This window comes from Staurois parvus, unplaced genomic scaffold (assembly GCF_062004578.1).
Source record: "Staurois parvus isolate SC_StPar_1 unplaced genomic scaffold, SC_StPar_1.0 ptg000019l, whole genome shotgun sequence".
Taxonomy (NCBI): domain Eukaryota; kingdom Metazoa; phylum Chordata; class Amphibia; order Anura; family Ranidae; genus Staurois; species Staurois parvus.
In genome coordinates this window covers 3637225-3659767 of record NW_028317815.1, presented here as the reverse complement: position 1 = coordinate 3659767, position 22543 = coordinate 3637225, and the positions used below count along the sequence as shown (strand labels likewise).

Below are 22543 nucleotides of genomic sequence, written 5' to 3'. Positions count from 1 at the left end.
AGGTGAGCAATGCTTGAGTCATTGTTTTCTCACCTGCCTCAAGAACTTGGACATATTTTGTTGCTACCCCTTATTCGGGGGAATGTGGAGGGGGGGTGGATCTACCCTGAACTTTTTGATGGCTGCACGATCACAACAGGATTCCTCATGTTACTGGTTTGATAAAATTCAATTGGATCACTCTTTTGAAGTCTAGGACACTGAATACCTCATCTCATAAGTGTGTATTCTTTATAGGAGCTGGAGGTCCCTCCTCAAGTTTACTCAGTGATCACGTACATGTTCACAATCAAGTTTGTTTTGTATCGTTGGCATAAGCCAAGAAAGGGATTACATCATCTGTTGACATCCAGCATTTCCATTTGGGGAATATGCTTTTCATCAGTTTCTGAAGAGCATTTCGTTGTATTCATGACCTCCACCTTTTTCTGCCAGTTGGGTTTGTTATTGGGACTGATGCTTTTCCATGTTTTATGGGACAGGTTGTCGCCAGTCCTTACTGGCAATAATTGGGGTTATTGTTTTAGGGTTATACTTTTTGCTGTGAATGGTATGGTGTCCACTCTAACAGACTGCTACTGATTTATTGTTGAACAAGACTGCACATGGTAGGTCTGCTGTCTTGGTGCCTGTGTGTTTGTGGCAGAGAGATGGTTGGGTTAGTTAGGTTTATGTATTATGATGTCATGGATTTCCTTCACTACCTTAAAAGGCTAATATCTCTATTAACCCCTGGAATGTACTGGGTCTAAATTCTACTATCAAGCAATTCCAGGTATTTTAGTTCCTCAAAAGGTATACACCTCATTTTTGTATCTTACAATACACTCACCTACAAAGGAATAGAATCCTGGGATATAGGAAAGCCTGGGTTGGTATGCAATATCCTGCTAGCTACTGTAGTTACGCTAGAGGGGTCAGCATCCAAGTTCACAAATCTCTTCCTTATAACCTGTAGCTATAAAAGTGGACCCAGGGGGGGCAGATATACCGTATATTGATAAATACTATGATTCATAATGTGAATATGGTTATTATTGGCCTCCAGCTAATCCAAGTTCGTTATATACACTCAGGTCACATGCACACCATACTTGCACAACAACTGAAGGAAAAACCATGTACAATTGACTTGCATAGGCTTGTTCACACCATATGCAGAGACATGCGTATTTACTACACATGGCTCTGCAAGGACACAAAGAAAATAATTGTTTTCTATGTGTCCTGTTCACATCATAACACTGGTACAATGTGCAGATGTTTTCTGTGCAGAGTTATGTAACAAATTCTCTACAAGGGCACAAAAAACAATTGTTCTGTGTGCCCTGTTCACACTACAATGTTGAGGTCATGTCAGTTTTTTTTCCCGCACAGAAAACTGCATACACATTGCAGATTCATGTGTAGAAAAATATACACGATACTAATGTTGCAGTGAACAGGGCACATAGGGTACAATTGTTTTCCTTGTGCCCTTGCAGAACGTGTGCAGAAAACCTCACATCTCTGCACAGGGTATGAATGAGGCCTTATGCAGAGGGAGGCCCGATTTGCAACAGACCATCTCTTAATTGTGGGGGATTTCAGTCTGTTTCCGTGCTGGACAAACTACATTCTGTCTCAAGAACATTCCCAGAGTTGCCACAATGGGTTAATACCTTTGCATTGATAGATATATGGAGACACCTTAATCCTTCAAGTAGGGAATACAACTATCATTCAGCCACTCATCTATAAAATCAATCTCATTCAGGGGGTAAAGCTCCCCGTAAGGGACAAGCAGTTATTACAGTGCAATACACTTTGTAAGTGTTTTTTATGTTAATTATCTGTACGTTCTCAAACTCCAAAGACAAATGAACATGTAAGTCATAAACACCGCTGGTGCCGGTTCCTAGAAGATGTGGGTGATGTCAGCACATTCTCTGCCGAGCCCCAACATAAGTTTTGTCTCAGCAGATGTTTTCAAGGGGATCAGGTGGATCCACCTGATCCCCTTGACGTCTACTGAGATGCAACGTACGTCAGGGCTGGTTAAAGATTTTGCTGATGTCACCCACACCTGTCTGGAGCCGGCGCCAGCGTGTTTACGACTTACATGCTCATTTGCCTTTGAAGTTTGTAAGTGTTTTTTCTCATTTATTTTAATAAATTATTTGTACGTTGCTCCTAGATTGTAAGCTCGAAAGAGCAGGGCCCTCAATCCCCTCATGTTTTGCATTGTATTGGTATTGTTCTGTCACATGTTCTGTCCCCCTTTGTAATGTACAGCGCTGAGCGAACTATTGGCGCTTTATAAATACTGTATAATAATAATAACACTATCTGGAGTATTATCATTTTTGAATGAGTACACAGCGGATCACAATAAGGGAAGGTGAGAGGAGGAGAGATACCAAAGTCTGTGACACCTCTTTTAAATCTAGGATGTTACAAGCAAGATAGGTTCAGCATCATTCTCTGTTAGACCACCTATAATCTGGGGTCTAACTATTCGGTAAAGAGCAGTGTGTTTTTTGTGGTGGTGGGCACAAGAGTCTCTATTTCACTACACACGTGGCGGATTATTGTGGACACAGCTGTCCATCACAATAAATCGGGATTTAGTCATCAAAAGACTTTCATTGTTTGGGGTTTCATGCATTTTGACTTAATATTATTAGTATGATCACATTTAAATTATAAGTGACTGACTCACTATTAGTATTTTTTTTTTATCAATAGCGCAACAATAACTGAATATCACTAATTGAATATTTGTACTGTTATTTCAGTTCAGCTATTGTTTCAGTTTGTTGTTCACAATTTGTTTGGATTCTTTTGTCACTCAGCACAGTTACATAAATTTTCACAGCATGGTTTACAATTGTCATATGATCTGTTGTGATTGGTCACAGCGATCACGACACTGACAGCGGGCCAGTGTAGTGATTAGTCATCAGCTGTGTCCACCGCTGCGCGACGCCTTCTGAGAGGACACTGTATGATGCCCACTCAGGAGGAATGTACCTCCTGACCATCAATCTGCTATAGGCTGGGCAGGAAGGTGGTAATAAAAACTGTGATTTTAGTGTTACATTAACAGATGATGTGTGGTATTCACACATACAGAGTTGCATCATGCAAGTAAATATGATTCACTCTCCTTGTCACATGAGTATGAGGAAAGTGATCAATTACAAAAACCTAAAAGGCCCCACTTTTGAAAATGGATCACTTCCACTGCACACTCACATGGCATATTCCTGCCACGTGAGTGTGCAGTGGAAGTGATCCATTTTCAAAAGTGGGGCCTTTTGATCTCTTGTTCATTTAGCTGGGGGTGGGCATGCTGCTGTTTACTATAACTAAAAAGCACTGCAGGTTAAATTTCCCTTACTAACAGTAAAACCTAATAGCTTGAACTATTGTGTGATGAAACTATCTGCACTGCAGAAAGGAATTTATTATGCTCCAGAATGGTCAGTCTAGAACAGAAGCAATAGAGTGAACAAGACAATAAACAAGTAGAAGACTGATTTTATTGGCAGCAGGACAAGTACAATACTTACTAACAATTCTTGGCAGATGACATTACCCTCCATACACTCAGTAGATCTAGCAGGCATAACTGTGCACAACCACCCAGTAAAAGGCACCGGCTATAAAAGCTGGTAAAAGCCACTTCTTTCTGAAGAACATGCTTTTACCTATAAAGTGGTGTCATTTTAACATGTATACACTTTTTTTTTTTAAAACTCCCTTTTTTTTTATCATGATAGCTTAATTGTAACATGCAGTAGTCACACACTAAAAAGCAGCTTTTCACATTCTTGGGAAGTAGTTTACGCTCCGTGCTGTGTCATGATATAGCAATGCACATAAATAATGCTCGCCCACACTGTTTACACAAGATGTCAAACCAGCTCCAAAAACCCACGCAGCATCACTGTGCAAGGGAATGTCTATCATCTGTATAAATTGAAGTCGAGGGGAACATTGCTGTTTGGAACACACTTTGCTCCACAGTTAATCTGGCCTGAATACACTTAGAAATAATGTATTCTTTAAAAAATAAATAGCCACCCAAGCAAAAAAAAAAAATTAAAATCCATACGCTGCATGTACACCAATGGTAAGATTTTAAATTGTATAACTAGCACATGCTAATTAAAAGGACCATTGGTTGAGAAAACTGTGCAATGTAAAAAAGGACCTCAATACAGAAAGTGAAAGAGTTATTGTTAGACACAGCCTACCAGATTCTCGTTTGACCTGGAAACTTGGAAAATATAATCAGTTCGGTTGCTGTAGACATAACAGTATTTCTTTCATAAATTTTTGATTGTGAGGTCCATAATCACAATAAAAGGCCACTTTAACAAGTGAAAGGTTTAATGTAGCGGTCAAAGGCATTGTGCAAAATTTACAAATCTCCCCGGCCTAGAAAAATCACAGAACTTGTTTAACCCCTTCCCCGAGTACGCTCATCATGATGAGCATCATAAGGAGCCCAGAGACCACTTCTTTTCTATTAACATATGAAACCGATGCCCATAGTAGCGCCCAGATAGGAAAGCAATGACCAGTCACGAATCAATATGCAGAGGCTGTAAACAAGAGCATTTAGTAGATATACTAAAGATGAAATAACACTAGCTTTGCCCAAGGAGTTGTACTGGATGGCATTCCTCTGTGACATAATGCACCAAGCATGTTGCATGATACATGCATATTTCTATTGTGCTTCCTGAGAACTAAGGTGTCCACAGATGTTCTTTAACAATGACTGCTTGCAGTAAGCACTCATTAATAGAACAATCAAGATTTGTTTTTGGTCCCCAGGTTAGTGCCAGTTATGCTGACAAAAAAGTTCTATGGTTTTACTGTAGCTGCGAATGGTGTTGCTATTATAAAGCTATACCAGTAAAATTTCTAACTATAGAGATTATGGTTCTGAGGTACATGAAAACCTATGACACAGGTGCACATACACTTTTGAGGACCACCCAAGCACATCTGCCTCTGCATGAGCCCATCAGGTATCCAAACCGGAGGCGTAGGGACCCACTTACCCCTTGCTCTTAGGGTTAACTGAGCCACATCTACAGCACTCCAGCAGCACCTGCAGTTGACGTTTTTCCCGAGGATTGTGGAAATGGTCTGAATAGGATGTGTTCCTGAGAAGATGCAGCCATACTTAGAATAACACTTCACAAGTGCTGCTCGTAAGATTCAATGAACCATAAAAGCAGGCGGGTGGAAGGGTCTGTCCACCTCCAATTTGGGCTAGGCCAGTCAGACACTGTTGAAGTTCTGGTCATCCTTAGGAGCCCATGTACACCTAACCTTAATACTGTGCACAATATTGGCATTCACTTGCTAATTGCAAATTGTTGGCAGCCAATCCAGTGTGGAAAAAGGATAGAAATGTCCGTCAGCATAATTATTACTAAGTGTTCATAATTACCTGTAAATTTCCATTTACTGGTGTTGAAAAAAAAGGGATAGGTTTTACAGTATAGTGGTCCTTGTTGAATAGAATGCTTTCTGGATGGGGATGGGGGCGGGGAATTCTGTTGAAATTAAATAAGAGGTGATAACCTTGCAAGGAAAACACTGGGTGTAAAATAAAAAATAAAAAATTGTGCTTGTGTATATTGAATGGCAGAACAGAAGACGCCAACTTATTTTTCTGTTACGTCAGGAAGCATGTCATAGCTTACAATGTTGGGATAGTTAAGACTTTCTTGTCTTTGGTCAACAAAAGCAGTTCAAGATGCAGAAGCCAAGTCTTAATCTGTCCATTGTGGGGGTGAAAAACATCTTAATATTACTGTTCAATTTCCAAATTATCGATTTTAATATCCGGAGGCTTGAAGCTAATCACCTCCTCATATGTAATTTCTGGAAAAGAAAAAGAAGAACATATTAAAGCAATATTTAATATTGATTAAACAATTTCACTAAAGCACTGGCCCTGCCACAGCTTTCTGTTGATGAGTAAGGATGCTCTATACACGGAGAGACAGATAGTGAGTAGCCGGAATAGACAGACCAGAGTTTTACATAATTCTTTGCCCAGTTTTTCCTGCTTACAAAAACAAGCAATTTACAGGTTCCTGACATAATTCTAAAAAAATACTAGTTTCCTGGTAATCGTGTTGAACTGATGACTAAAAAACTTTGAATCATCAATGTTGAACAACTAAGCAGGAGTTGTGACTGGACATAATTACTCTGGGTCCACGACTCAAAGTACAAATGCCACTGGACCATTATGGTATGGCTTGTGCTGACATGCACCCTCTGCACAGCCATTCACTGGGAAGATCAGTGTACTGCTGTTTCTCTACCCTGACCTCCTTATGTGTAGTCAGTTTTCTACTTATGCTGAGAACTCAGTCTGCATATCCAATGATCAGAGTTGTGTGCCAGCACTCCCCTTCCCTCAACCTGCACAGCCATTTATTGGAAGTTCAGTGTGCTAGGGGAAGAAAGGGGATTTAAGTGACTTTGAATGTGGCATGGTTGTTGACGCCAGAAGGGCTGGTCCGAGTATTTAAAAAACTGTTGATCTGCTGGGATATTCATGCACAACCATCTCTAGGGTTTAGAGAGAATGGTGCAAAAAAGAGAAAATATCCAGTGAGCAGCAGTTGTGTGGACGAAAATGCCTTGCTGATGTCAGAGGTCAGAGGAGAATGGGCAGACTGGTTGAAGATGATAGAAAGGCAACAGTAACTCAAATAACTACTCGTTACAACCAAGATATGCGGAATACCATCTCTGAATGCACAACACGTCCAACCTTGAAGCAGATGGGCTACAGCAGCAGAAGACCACACCGGGTACCACTCCTGTCAGCTAAGAACAGGAAATGAAAGCTACAATTCACACAGGCTCACCAAAATTGGACAATAGAAGTTTGGAAAAACATTGCCTGGTCTGATGAGTCTTGATTTCAACCGTGACATTCAGATGATAGGGTCAGAATTTGTCGTAAACAACATGCAAGCATGGATCCATCCTGCCTTGTATCAATGGGTCATGGATGTGCAGCTGACAAATCTGTAGCAACTGCCTGATGCTATCATGTCAATATGGACCAAAATCTCTGAGTAATGTTTCCAACACCTTGTTGAATTTATGCCATGAAGAATTAAGGCAGTTCTGAAGGCAAAAGGGGGTCCAATCCGGTACTAGCAAGGTGTACCTAATAAAGTGGCCAATGAGTGTATACACACACAAATATTTTGACAGGCGTTGTATCATTCGGCTGTTTCACAGTATGATCACTAGTGGGGTTTGTGACGCGACACTGATTCACAGTATATGAAGGATCCTGTACTCACTTCAGCTCATTAAGAAAGTTATCTACCTACTCAGGGTGCTAAGAGTGAAAGAGGAGAAATCGGTTTGAGGAAAATTGTGAATTGGTGGACAATACGAAGATATCACCAGTATATATGGAAAATCTTTGAGAACTTTTGAGACTTTTTTGTTGGGACGTTTTGAATGTTTGGAATTTGAAAGTTATGTTGGCCGCTATTAAACTTAACGAAGATTTGAACTTCCTGGGTGGAAGTACTTTTTTCCGCGGCTCAGGGGTTATTGTAATCACTTTATATTGACTCGGGAGGGGTTGGTTTATTCACATAGTGCTTTTTTTTTTTTTTAGCACGGATTATTGTATTGGTGTCAATGGGGTGTCAGTGACACCAAGTCAGTTCCCCCCCAGTGTCAGAATGTCCGCCGCAGTCCCGCTAAAAGTCGCTGATCACTGCCCTTACTAGTAGAAAAAAAACCTCACGTATACCAATTCATTTACACGTATTGGGATTTTTTTTAGCAAAGACATGTTGCAGAATGCAGTTAGGCATAAATTTATGACGAAATTTGATTTTTTACTGGACAAAAATGTCCAAAATATTGTTTTTTTTCCCTCAAAATTGTTGGTCTCTTTTTAGCTTATAGCGCAAAGAATAAAAAACACACAGCCAATCAAATACCACCGAAATAAAGCTCAATTCATGGGGAAAAAAAGGACATCAATTTCATTTGGATGCAGTGTTGCATGACTGCACAATTGTCAGTTAAAATAACACAAAGCCGTAACGCAAAAAACGGCCCGGTCATGAAGGGGGGTAAATCCTCAGGAGGGCAAGTGGTTAAAGAAAAGAAAAACATGACATTTCTGAAAAGTAATAAACAATGGGCAACATTCGTATGTACATATCAACCAATTCCAAACGGAAATATTTAAAATCCAGTATTTCCATGTCTGTTCAAATTTTGGCAAGGGTTAGTTCTGAGAGCAAGCTCTCATAAGTGTAATTAAGATTAGTCATGTCTATGAGTTCTGATATAGGTGCAATGTTTTTACGCCACATTTTGGTAATTAGTGATTTGGTTACTAGCAAGATATTTAGTATAAGAGTACGATAGCGAATAGGAAATTTCTCAATACCCAAATTAAGTAATGCTAATGCTGAGTAAGGAGGAGATACTATGCCAGTCAGTCTGAAAACCCAGTCAAATGTTTACAGGTCAATAAAATATGAAGGATGTTTCCAACCTGTCCACAACCTCTCTGGCATAGAGAGGAGTGTTCGGGGGAAAATTTGGCAAGTCTATAAGGGGTGAGATACCATCTAGTAGTAAATTTTTGGGCTAATTCCCAATGATTAACACAATGTGTTATAGTGTAGGAATAGCATAATGCTTTTTCCCACTGGTTGACTGAGAAGGTTGATTTTAAGTCAGATTCCCATTTTAGCATTGGTTTTAAGAAATACCTCTTTATGTTGGAGGAAAAATAGGGAGGTTCCTTTGATGTATTAGAATTGGATTGTGTAGAAATGCCAGGCTTGTGGATGCATATAAATTGACAGTTTAGGGTTGGTTTTTAAGAAATGGGTAATGCGTATGTGTGAAAAAAATTCAGTAGAAGGTATATTGTAAGTTTGAACTAATTCATTAAAGGTTTTGGGAATTTTTGAAAAGCTCTTCTACCCACATAATACCTACCTTTCACCATGTTTTAGTCTATAGATTGGGTATAATAAGGTCTAAAGAAGAAAGCAGGATAAACACATTTGCATTATGCTTATTGTGTACTGATTTGTGTACAAAAGTTCTCCATGCTTTCATGGAGGCCTGGATTGTTAGGGGGAATTTATGTAAATACAGAGGAGACCATAAATCAACAAGGAGGAGTGATTTTAAATCTGGGGTATTGGTTAAGGAGGATTCTATAGCAACCCACAATGTGTTTGGAGAAGGATGAAACCAACATTTCAGTTGTGCAAGAAGTGTCGCGTAATAGTAATCAAGGGGATCTACAAAGCCAACTCCACCGGCCCGCTTGTGTTTAATAAGATATGTGTAGGAGCAGAGTGCTCTTTTATGTTGCCAAATGAATGTTTTAAGAAGTGCGGTTGGAGATCGAAGGTGATTGTATTTAATAGGGATAGGAAGGGTCCGGAATATATATAAAATTTGAGGCAGAATCTTCATCTTGAAGGTAGCCAATCTACCCATCCAAGTTAGTTCACAACGAGAAAGCTGTTGAGTTTCTTTATTTAGTTTTCCTAGACGAGGCCCGTAATTGGCCGTTACCAATGTGGATGGATCAGGGGTTAACTGGATCCCTAAGTAGGGGATACGGTTATCTTCCCAGGTGTAAGGCAATTGTTGAGTCAATTGATTTCAGAGAGATATAGAGACACCGAGATCTAGAATTAGTGTTTTAGTATAAATTTAGCTTGTAGTAAGAAATAGAGCTGAATATATTTAACATTTGATGGGCATTTGGGAGAGATGTCATGGGGTGTGTCAGGATTAGAAAAACATCAGCAAAAAGACTAATAACATGAGAGTGATTGTTGAAGTGGAAACCTGAGATTGATGGGTGGATAGTTTCGTCTAGTGGTTCGATTAGGAGATTGAAAATAGAAGGGGATAGTGGGCAACCCTGTCTAGTACCATTAGTGATAGGAAATGATTTAGAAAGAAGGCTGGAGGAGTAAACTCGTGCAGAAGGCGATGAGTAGAGGGCCGTAATGGCTGATAGAATATTACCTGAAAAAACTAATTTTAGCAATACTTTATGCATAGATAACCAGTGGACTCAGTCGAATGCCTTCTCTGCATCTATGGATAAGAAGAGAGAAGGCATTCGGGATGTTTTTGCATGGCTAAGTATGTTCAAGATATGTCTGATCGCACCTGATGCCTGCTGCCCCTTGGTGAAGCCTGTTTGATCTGGCTTGATCAATGTGGGGAGTACATCTAGAAGGCGTCTAGCTAATAGTTTGGCGTATACTTTTACATCAGTGTTCAAAAGTGAAATAGGACGAAAGTTGGCACGTGTGGTGTGGTATGATCCTTGCCTGGTTTGGGTAAAGTAACAATGTTGGCAACAACATCTCCGCAGGGAAGGACACCTCATGGGCTGCTGCTCTGAAAAGTCTAGTCATAAAGGGAGGTAAAACTTTTGCAAAACATTGATAGTATTCATTTGTGAGGAGATTTGCCTAGTAGGCATAGTTTTGATAAGGAGGGCTATTTCCGTATGTGTAATTGGGACATTCAAGGTTTATAATTGGGAAAAAGATAAAGCTGCAGTTTAACCTGTTGTAGGAAGCAGTTATTATCATCTCCATTGTGCTGAGGGGCTGCAGAATCTTCTTTTAGGTTATATAGGGCATTTTAGTTGGCAAATGCTTCAGCTATGTATTGTGGGTTACTAAGTCTCTGTTTCGTAAATGGGTGATGGATATAGGTCAGTCTGGATTTGGAAGTGTGTGTTTTTAACTTATTTGCCAGAAGCTTTACAGCTTTATTGTTGTTAGCACAGTAGTTCAACTTGAGGCGTCTTAAATAATTGTCGTGTCGTGAGCTTAGAAGAGATCTAAGGTCATAGCGCAGTTTTACTAGAGTGGTTGAGCTAGATTCAGAGGAAGATTGTTTGTTTTGGGTTTTGAGATCGTGAATAGATTTCAAGAGGGACGTGAGCTTACTGTTATGTTTTCTTTTAAGTCTGAGTTGCAGTATGATCCCACGAATATAGGCCTTATGGACGTTCCATAGTGGGAATATGCCTACGTCAAGGGTATTGTTAGTAGTGAAGTAGTCACAGAGATGTTGTTTGAGCCTAGACTGAGATTCAGAATTTTGAATAATCGAATTATTGCAAAGCCAAACAAACAAAAGGAGGACAGGTGTCCTTTTCCTCCACTGTTAACGGAATTGTCGCGTGGTCGGACCACATGGTATTGTGAATGGTGGAGGAAGCCTGTTGTAATAGTCATTTATCAATAAGGAAATAGTCTATCCTAGAATAAGAATGGTGTCTAGAAGAAAAGAAAGTATAGTCCCTTTCTCTTCCATGAAGACATCATCATACGTCGAACATTTCTTCGGTGTGGATAAAAGTCCTGAGGTTAAGACTATGTCTTTTGGATGGAGAAGTGGTATCTAAAGAGGGGTGCATAAGCATGTTAAAGTCCTCACACAGGAGTATGTGATCTTACAGAAGAGATTTTTTTGTACAACTTCTTGAAGAAATGTAGTTGATGAGTTTGCGGTACATAGACATTTACCAAGGTATATAGGATGGAGTTCAGAGTGCAGATCAAGATAATATATCTGACATCAGGGTCTGAGATACAGTCCTTTAAGACAAATGAGACTGTCCTTAATAGCAATGAGGACTCCCTTCTTTTCTGAAGCATTCGCTAGAAATATGTGAGGATAGGCTGGATGTGTACATTTAGGAGTGGCATCGGCTAGGAAATGGGTTTCTTGTATGCTGATTACATCTGCAGAGTGGTTACAAGCTTCTTTCCACATGGATCGGCGTTTGGCCGGGTGATTGAGACCTTTTACGTTTAGTGATAAGAACTAAAGTCCCATTTTGCATACAGAGTCTACTGGGGTGTGGTGATCTTGTTAGGAGCCAGAAGATATTTAAGCCATGCGTGCAGGGTATAGAGTGGATCAATAGTAAGAGCAGTATTACATAGACATGCTTGTGTTGCCAATTGAGCAAACTGGTTATGAACCAAGGGGTAAAGTAGGGAAACAGTTCCAACAAAATGTTAACAGCGCTTGCAAAACTTGTAGAGCAAGATAAAAAGGTGAGACCTCCTTTGTCTAAGGATGGTCTCGGGCATAATAGCATGCCACACATAATTGGGGTGAATAGGGGAATTTATAAAATAAATTCCTACCCCACCGGGAGTAAAACATGGTGCCTGAATATGGAGGGTATAGGCAGAGCTCGCCTTAGGTGTTTGGAACAGATTGCTTTGTGTGAATATTTCTCCATTCTTGGACAGATCTGGATACCTGTGGAGATCGGGAATCAGAGGAAGATAATTCCGGGATAATGTTGCAACGTAATAGGAGGGTAAGCCCTTCTTCCAGAGAGGATGCATATGAGGTAGAGCCATTATGGGATATTTCCAGCTTGGCCGGGTACTTCCACTTATATGGGATTTTGTGGTTCCTCAGAGCCTTTGTGATTGAGTTGATGTTCTTGCGTCTCTGAAGAGTGTATTGGGAGAGGTCCGTTGGAAGTTGGAGATTTAAAGCTTGTTCTGGCAAGGTATTCAGATGCCGAGATGCAGCCAGGAGTTGTTCTTTCACCTGGAAAAAGGGAATCCAAAATATGACATCTCTGGGAGTGTCTTTTGGAAGGAAAGAGGGTTTGGGGATTCAGTGGATCCTATCAATTGTGGAATCTGTAGAAGTAAGTGATGGAATTACAGATAGGAACAAGTCACGTACAAAAGGTAGGCAGTTGAAAGTTTTGTACAGATTCGAGAATTTCCCTGATGTTTAAGATGTTCCTTCGGGATCTGTCTTTGAGATCTGCTAATTGTTCTTTAATCCAGATGTCTTCGGCCTGAGCAGTGTGGGTGTCTACCAGGGTATTGTAGTTGTCAGTAAAGTCGCACATAGAGCATTCTACATGGTCTACCCTCTCTCCCAGTTCTTGCAATTCAAGGTTGAACTGTTTCATACAAGCTAGCAAATCCGTTTGGAGTGATGCTCTGAGTGGTAGAAGCACATCTTTCATCATAGTATCAGATACTGGTTGCCTACTGGTAAGGAACAGTGAGGCTGGATCGTTTTGGGGTGCAGTAAATGTAATGTTAGAATCAGACTGGACCTCAGTAACCATGTCATTGTCCTGCTCTTCAGGGGGCTCTTTTCAGGGTTTTGATTTCACAAGGCTTTGGAACATGAGTGTAGCAGGGCAGGATTCCAGGGGGATCGCTGGATGTCGCTGCTGTTTTTGTGTCTGTGGATCTCTGGAGAGTCGCCTCTAGAGGTTCAGTGGCGGACCGAGATGAATGGAGACCACTGCCATTTTGTTGTAGCCACCTATTCATCAGTGGGAAGAAACCTGAGAGTTTCCGGGGACGAGGTTGTTCCCTTTTGCATCGGGGCATTGTGCGGGGTGTCAGGGACCCGTGGAGCCAAGTGGCAGCGGTGATGAAGTGCGGGCAGCTCTGCCAAGGTCGATGTTCCCGGCGGGTGTGAGGAGCTCAGAGCTCAAGCGTCCATCTTGCCGGATGGTGGCCTTGGCCCCCATCCCCTGCAGATTTTGTAAGTTTGCCCATTTACAAAGAAATGTAGGGTCTTTAATTTTTATCATAGGTGTATTTTAACCACTTGCCTACTGGGCACTTATGCCCCCTTCTTTACCAGGCCAATTTTCAGCTTTCAGCGCTGTCACATTTTGATTGACAATTGCGCGGTCATGTAAGATTATGAAATTTTTATCATTTTGTTCTCACAAATAGAGCTTTCTTTTGGTGGTATTTAATCGCTGCTGGGCACTTTAGTTTTTGCGCTATAAACAAAAAAAGTGCAAACAATTTGAAAAAAAAGTTTCTTTGTTTCTATTATAAAATTTTTCAAACAGGTAATTTTTCTCTTTCACTGATGTGCGTTGATGAGGCAGCACAGATGGACACTGACAGGCAGCACTGATGGGCAACACTAATGAGGTGGCATGGATAGGCGGCACTGATAGATGGCACTGCTAGGCATTGACTGGCGCAACTGCTGGGACTGACTGGCACAACCGCTGGGCACTGACTGGTGGCACTGACTGGCAGCACTGCTGGGCTGCACTGCTGGGCACAGGTGGGTGGCACTGCTGGGCACAGGTGGGTGGCACTGCTGGGCACAGGAGGACGCACTGCTGGGCACCGATGTGTGGCACTGCTGGGCACCGATCATCAGGACACTGATCATCAGTGCCCTGATGATTGGTGCCGATCCCTGCTCTGACAACTGCCGGTTCTCGGCAGTACTTTCCTCACACTCTGACAGCGTGAGGAAAGTGCAGCCGAGAACCGGCAATTGCATTTCCCGGTGATTAGCATGTCATTGGACACGGCTGATCACGTGGTAAAAGGCCGCTGTGATTGGCCTTTTACCACATCATGTGATCAGCTGTGTCCGTAGGACACAGCGATCATGGAGATCGCCGGGTGCGTGCCCCCGGGGGCGCATAGGAGAGCGTGTTCTGTGAGGATGTCATATGACGCCCTCCCAGAACTGGCCGGCCGCAGTGTAGCCGTCATTCGGCTATCTGCAGTTGGCAAGTAGTTAAAATAATAGAGAACCAAAATCCAGGAAAAACACGATACAAATGTTATAAATTGAGTTGCAGTTCAGTGAGTAAAATAAGTATTTGATCCCCAAGCAAAACATTATTATTATTATTATTATTATTATTATTATTATTATTAAAAAGTATTTATATAGCGCCAATAGTTTGCTTAGCGCTGTACATTATAGACTTTTTACATGACTTCGTACTTGGTGGAGAAACCCCTGTTGGCAAGCACGGAGGTAAGATGTTTCTTGTAGTTGGTTACCAGGTTTGCGCACAGCTCAGGAGGGATTTTGGTCCACTCTTCTTTACAGGTCTTCTCTAAATACTTAAGGTTTCTTGTCTGTTGCTTGGCAACTCGAAGTTTCAGCTCCTTCCATACATTTTTTTTTATAGAATTAAGGTCTGGAGACTGGCTAGGCCACTCCAGGATCTTAACCTGCTTCTTCTTGAGCCACTCCTTTGTTGCCTTGGCGGTATGTTTTGGGTTATTATCATGCTGGAAGACCCATCCACAACCCATCTTCAGTGTTCTGGCTGAGGGAAGAAGGTTCTCATCCAAGATTTTACAATACATGGCCCTGTCCATTGGTCCCTCAATGCGGCAAAGTCAGCCTTTACCTTTAGCAGGGAAACAGCCTCAAAGCATACTGTTTCCACCTCTGTGCTTGACTGTAGGGACGGTGTTCTTAGGGTCATAGTCAGCAATTTTCTTCCTCCAATTATGGTGAGTCGAGTTATTGCCAAAGAGCTCAATTTTGGTCTCATCTGACCACAGCACATTCTCCCAATCCTTCCCTGAATCATTTAGATGTTCATTGGCAAGCTTCATATGGGCCTGTACATGTGCCTTTTTAAGGGGGGACCTTGTGGGCACTGCAGAATTTCCATCCATGGTGGCGTATTGAGTTACCAATGGTTTGTTTGGCGACTGTGGTCCCAACTGCCTTGAAATCATTCGCAAGCTCCTCCTGTGTAGTTCTGGGCTGATCCCTCACTTTTCTCATGATCATCCTTACCCCATGAGGAGAAACACTGCATGGAGATCCTGAGGGTGATTGATGGTTATTTTGTATTTTTTCCATTTGCGAATAATCACTCCAAGAGTTGTCTCCTTCTCACCAAGCTTCTTGCTAATGGTCTTGTAGCCCATTCCAGTCTTGTGCAGGTCTACAATCTTGTCCTGGATGTCATGTGACAGCTCTTTGGTCTTGCTCTTGGTGGTGCCCAAGAAAAAAAGATTCTGTGGACAGGTGTCTTTTATACACATAACAAGTTGTCATTAGGAGCACCTTCTTAAATTGACAGGACTAATCTGTGTACCACATGAGCACATAGCCAGTCTATGGGAGCCAGAATTATTGTTGGTTGGGAGGGGATCAAATACTTATTTTACTCACTGAACTGCAACTCAATTTATAACATTTGTATCATGTGTTTTTTCGGAATGTTTGGTTGGTATTCTGTCTCTAATTTTTATCATAGGTGTTTGTTTCTTTGTAAGTGGGCAAATTTACAAAATCTGCAGGGGATCAAATAATTATTTTCCTCACTGTATTTATGTAATTAGGGTGTTTATTATTATTTATTTTTTTTTTTTTCAGTATTAGTGGGTTAATTATTATTTTACATAATCATTTAATTTATTCAACATTTATTAATGATTATTTTATTTCTTTGTGTACTTATCTTATTTAACATTTATTTATTAATTTTATTTTTTTTTTCCATTTGAGCAGAAAAACACACAAAAATGTGTGAATTGCGCAGTTTCATTCACTTCTATAGAATCAAATATGTGCAAATCTGCCTGATTTTAGCAAGAAAAAAAGCTCCAAAACTTGTTAGAGCTTCAGGCGTTTGGCTTCAGGCGACTGAGTGGAGATGTGAAACATCTCCATTGAGAAAAATTGATAATTTTTTCCCCTCAAGCGTTTTGGAGCTTTGAGCTAAAAATCGCTCCGGTGTTAAAAGGGGCAAAAAGGAAAATTGGACGTGAGGTTTTCCAGCTTCAGAAAGAAACACTGCAGGAGACAGTGATGGACAAAACAGGAGTATTACAGCCAGGGTGGATGTTTTTGTTTTCTGATGTTGCTGGTGGACTTGGTGAAAAACAAATAACAGAGTTAGGCTTTAATGACTGCTGTAGGCAAAACCTCATACTGTCTCGTTTTTTTTTTTTTCTTTAATTCACAAATCCCTTCTATGTCAATAATCCATTACAGCAATACCTTTCCATTCATCAATAGTGCGCTCCTTATTCTCTGTAGATTCGTCATAAGGCTCAGCCTCGGGCTCATCTTCTGGATCATGATACTGTTCAAAGTAAGGGTGTGCAAGGGCTTCGGATGCTGTGATTCGCTTGTCACTATCCAGAATGAGCATCCTCTTCAGCAGATCAATGGCTTTAAAATAAAACACCACAATGTTTGAAACAACTTTTGTAAAATCAATAGCAAATTCAAATCAAAACATCCATAAAGCCAACCATCAATACATGGTAAAACATGCACAGCACTATTTTTAAAGGATTTTGTGCTGACATAAACAGTTTTAGTTTAAACCTTGTTTTACAGAGCTTTATAATGTAGGGTCACACAATATGAAACACTGTCTATCCTATGACTATTGTATAACTGGGGATATTACATATGCGAGGATACAGATTTTACTTTAACACCATCTAAGATGTGCTTCTGTACCTTTTCAACTTCTAGGAGCAGCCAAACAGGCTGCCTGGTTTGAAGGACCTCAAATCACCAAGCTGCAGTAATCCTTAACCAATGATAAGTCTAGCATAGGCATACTTTGGCTTGTCAAGATAAATTCAGTACAAAGGTCAGTCACAAATCAGATCCCCAAAACATTTGCTAAAGAGATAAGCTCTGACTTCTGTACAGCAGGCCCAAGTGTTTGCACATTTACAAAACAAGGCAGAAATAGCAGTATATATTTATATTCTCATATATGTATACTATTTTGATCAGTATTCAAACTGTTAGAGGCTAGGTTCACATATACGTGGGTGGAGGAATGTGTGTAAATCGCATGCATTCCTATACTCGCAGGCACCTACAGGAAAACACGTGGGCGTGCCATTAATTCTTAAGGACACCCCTGCACACCTAAAAATGCAGTTTTTTGTGGGTGCAGGAAATCGTGTGGTGCAAAAGCATCATGCAATTTTTGTGCAGCTGCAATTTTAAAAATGTGCAGGGACCATTTTCCCTGCGTTTCCTGGAGGTACAGCAGGCCATTCAAATGAATGTGCTGCTGTGCCCATGCAAACGCAAATCACACCAATTGCATAGGTGTGAACTTAGCCTAAAAGAAGATCTGTAGTGCATTATCCACGGGATAAATCAGCAGCTGGTGATTTCCAAGAATTTAGCTCTCTTTAGGAAAATCGATTGTTTAAGGATGAATCCCACCCTTTGAAGACATGAATTGAAAAGGTCTCTAATGTAATCAAGGTGTCTGTAAGGGAACTCTTTACATTTAGTATCCTGACTTACCTAGAGGGTTGGCACCACAAAACACCTCGTTTAAATCCTGTTGTGGCATGTATGGCAAAGATTCAATATACCGTCTAGCCTGGTAACAAAACAGGTTATTACTAATCGCACAAAGGTGACCATAAACAGATACTAAGTAAAGTTAAGTAAACAATTCACCACTAACTGTGCATATTGTCCAGTGTATATTACTTACATGCTCGGATGAAATTTTCATAAGAAACTCAGAATTAGGTGTTCCAACAACTTCCATTATCCTTTTTAACTGGTCGATATCTGTGATCATTTAGGAAAATGAATACGCAATTTTGCAGCAGAATATTTAGTAAACCATGGCCCATGAAAATTGATAGTAGGATGTGTATTTTAAATGAAATGATTTATTTATGATGCCGTTTGATTCTGAATACATAAGTACTAGTGAAGGATACAGTCATTTCCTGGAAAAAGAGCTTTCCCTTTCAAAAGCTCTGCCATAATACATCCAACTGACCAAATATCAACTGAAAAAAAAAGGTTAACATAGTTGTGAACATACACTAATAGTAAAAGTAATAAACATTTTCTAGTACAGTTATAATTATGCAGGCACCATAGCTGCTAGCTGCTTTTGCTTTTTAATAGGTTCTGTCGTGAAGCATCTCTTCTTCCCAACAGTGGGGTTACAGGACGCTGTGCAGACACACAGTATAAATGCAAGTGAAGTGACCCTGCAGCTTACGCATATATTTGCACATGTGCAGAAACTAAACCCCTGGTTTTAATGTGAACTGTTAGACAGGACAATTTGGTTTGTTGTAGGCTGGTTGGTAAGTGAGCTGGTGTTTGGCTTTGATGTCTAGTAAAGGTTAATTTGTGTTATAAGCAAGGAAATAGACATGCGTCACCCTTCCATGTGCTCCTTGCTGCAAAAACCACTTACAGGTTGGGGTGGTTGCCTTTTGTTTGTACTGTTGGTTAATTGGTGAGGGGACGCACTGCATGGCTTTGCTGCCATTGTGCTATTGCTGGGGGTCCAGTGCATCCCTATACCTTTGGAGGAGGGGTGGGCTTCCTCCAGGCATGCCTGCCCTTAATCTATCCATTAATATATATGTGCTCCAACTTTGGACTCTCAAAATGTATAGAGTTAGGACTGCAGCACACTAGGATGCCATGAAGTGGCTGTACATCTTACGCATACATTTGCAAACGTGAGCAAACTAAACCCCTGGTTTTATTGTGAACTGTTAAGACAATTTGGTTTGTTGCAGGCTGGCTGGTAAGTGAGCAGGGAAATTTTCTTTGTTGTTTTTTGACAGACACACAGTGTACCTGTATTCCATTGTCTGTTCAGCCAGAGGCTGTGCAGGAGCAGGGAGCATGTTCAAAAGGCAGGCTGTGATTGGTCATGGGGTGTGATGGATGAACCTACCTACCTACTAAAGGCATGCTGTGTGTCTGCACAGTGTCCTCTACCTCTGAATGGCCAACCAAAGGATGAAAACAGTATATGTTCACACAGACCAGCTTCTGTGCTTTGTGTGGTCAGTATAGAAGAAGGTAGAAAGGTGGCTCGCAGGATCAACCAGGTACTTCAGATGAAAGAAGTACATGAAAATGATAGAGATTAAGATTTACAAAATACACATATGTGAACATACACACAGGAAAAAATAATATTTAGGTTAACACACACTTTAAAGGGCTTTACTTAACTTCTAAAGTTAAACCATATTAATGCCATTAGTTAACTAACATAGGAAATGTATTATTTAATTACAAAACAGAACAAATGTTCCATGTGCCCTTGGTTTTAAGTTGCCTAAAAAAGCAAGACCCAGGAGGCCTGGCTAAAAACGATTTGCTTCTGAATGTAGGTATCTATAGCCAAAAGGGGGATTGATTGAAAGTCACAGGAAATTTCTCAGCATACTCAAAATGTTCTCAAACCGGACCCCTGACTCAACAGCTCACAAGGAGCACTGAAATCTAGTAAGCAACCTGTGAATACTACACAAAGCAAGCCTATTGGTGGTACTTTTGTTTAGCCTAGTGCTCATCCCAAACCCAGATGTATAGCAATTATGATTGATGGTTCACAAAGGGGGGTAAAAGAGGCCAGCTATCTCAAACTGGAACATCCATCCCTGAACATGGGTGGAGGCCTTCAACACCATCTGTCTTCCACATATAATTCTATTTTATCTTCTATACTCAGGCAATTTGACAATAGTTCACACCTTCAGCCAAGTAAATTGAAAGGACTGACACCTACGCAGAGTTCCTGACACCAAGAATGGAATTCTGTAACTAGAACAGGGTGGTTCTATAACTGTCACAGCTTCCATCCTGCTCTTGGACAATCAAAATCTGCTTTGACACATTCCATGGTGATTGGATTAAGGGGTATAGGCTGCCTGTGTGGATATAAATGCTAGGGTATGTTCCTGACACTCATTGGGACTAAAGAAGTGGCTTGAATAAGCTGTGAAATGTCTTTAAAAACTGAATGTGACTACTACTAGCTATGCCATTATTTGGAGTTTTCTGAGAATATCCTGCACCAGTATGATTAGAGTTATGTAAAACAGAACTAGTACAAATGATCCCCTGAGCATCATTTAGTTACCTGTCTGGTTATAGTGCATCCAGTTTAACATGATCTCCGGAGCTCTGTACCACCTGGTTGCTACATAACCAGTCATTTCATCATCTGTCTGTCGTGCCAGCCCAAAATCTAAAATCTCCAGAAAAAAATGAAACCATAAGACAGCGATCTGACACAGTTGGTTTTATGCTACTCAATTTGAGCATCTTTAAAAGGAATATAAAGGGATGACTCTTACCCTTAATTCACAATCTTCATTTACTGCTAAATTGCTGGGTTTTAAGTCCTACAGTACAATAATAGGAATTAAGTATTAGAACAGGAAATCCGTTCTAGTCACACAAAAAACAAAATTCCATGCATGCATTTCTTTCTACAAAACTTGTAAAGTGAATATCCTGATGACGGGTTGATTTCCATTGAGATAATCTGTTATAGCTGGGTTCCCAGTGATAAGGCCATGATTATAAAGTGTCCTGATTCGAGTATTTTAACCAACCTCAGAATGTCATTTGTCCAGTGCACAATGGAAACTATAATGGGATATCTCAGCTGCTGACAGCTAGAAAACAATTTCACACAAGTGAGGCTGTGTTTGTCTATTTAGAAACAGTGCTATGTGAAGTAGGATAACAGTCTCTTTTATTTTTAGTTTGTTGCCCAAAATTCATTCAAGTGCCAAGCCTAAATAATGCTAGTCAATGTAGTTTGAACTGGTGTCAAAACAGAGGACCTTTGCTAGTTTGGAAGTAAAGCAGAAACTTCCTGACCAGAATTTATGGATGCTATTATTATATGAGTTGACAGACCAAGCAGTGTAATAAAAAACAGTTCCACCAGTAAAAAACATCACAGGAATAACAAGGTCCTGGTAGCCAAGTTTATCATAACCTATTTTAAACTATATTGGAAAACAGATTCATGCAAACAGTTGTTTGCTATGAGCACAACCATTGCTTTATTTTGCACAAACAAAAAAGCCTCAGGCTGTTAGCATAATTGGACATGTGAGCTCCCAGCTGGCTTCAACAATATATCCACCCAGCTTTCATTCTTTCATCTTTCTAATGTTAGAAAATGAAAGCATGCAAAAGAAAAGTGGAGTGGGAGTAAATTTTAGAGCACTGCCTCCCAGAATGAATCTTTAATAGTACTTCTTCCTCACAGAAGAGACTTTTTTTTTTTAATATATTGGTGATACGTGGGAGGGCTTTGTTTCATTATTGAAGGGCTTATGTTTTGCACTAAAAAAAAAAAAAAGAACAGGTTAGCAGACCTGTGGATGCCCCAGTGAGATCACCTGGTGAGGAAAGCAACATCATACCCCCCCCCAATCATCCTTCCCCATCAAATTATTCACACCCCACTTCGCTGGTATGAACAGGTCTGGTGCCTGTCAGCACTGGGTTCAAATTTGGAAAATGTGGCCCTATTTTTAAGACCCTTTGTTTAGCTACCCTCCAGTGCCATATGGCATACAAGCTCGCAAAATTAAAACCGCAGCTGTGAACTGGCCTAACCTGTGTAAGGGCCAGTTCACACTACATGCCTTTTAGTTACTTTTTTTCTTCATCCAAAAATGCACAGAAAGTAGGTTCTATGGTGCTTGCAGTTCCAGTGCATTCCGGTTGCAGAAAAAAAAAAAAAAAGTAGAACATGCTGCATTTTTTCAGCACAGAACTGTACTGGAACAAGGTAAAACGTATCAAAAACCCACCGGAACACACCAAAAATGCACTGGACTGCACGTCACTATTTAAATTGAAGAAAAAGAAGGGGAAAAGTGAACTTGAATGCATGAAAAAACATTGGAACGTG

At 40.6% G+C, this 22543-nt stretch overlaps 1 protein-coding gene across 1 annotated transcript in view; it reads right to left on the bottom strand.

Moving 5' to 3' along the window:
* Positions 1-3502: 3502 nt before the first annotated feature.
* Positions 3503-22543, bottom strand: part of MAPK11 (mitogen-activated protein kinase 11) — a 54531-nt gene continuing 35490 nt past the window's right edge. Inside the window, exons 6-12 of the mRNA XM_089684500.1 lie at positions 20964-21011; positions 20747-20861; positions 18567-18638; positions 18332-18411; positions 18136-18214; positions 16852-17025; positions 3503-5889 (exon numbers count right to left, since the gene is read on the bottom strand). Coding sequence (XP_089540626.1) covers positions 5816-5889; positions 16852-17025; positions 18136-18214; positions 18332-18411; positions 18567-18638; positions 20747-20861; positions 20964-21011 — 642 coding nt within the window. The 3' untranslated portion in view covers positions 3503-5815. The remainder of the gene's footprint in view (positions 5890-16851; positions 17026-18135; positions 18215-18331; positions 18412-18566; positions 18639-20746; positions 20862-20963; positions 21012-22543) is intronic.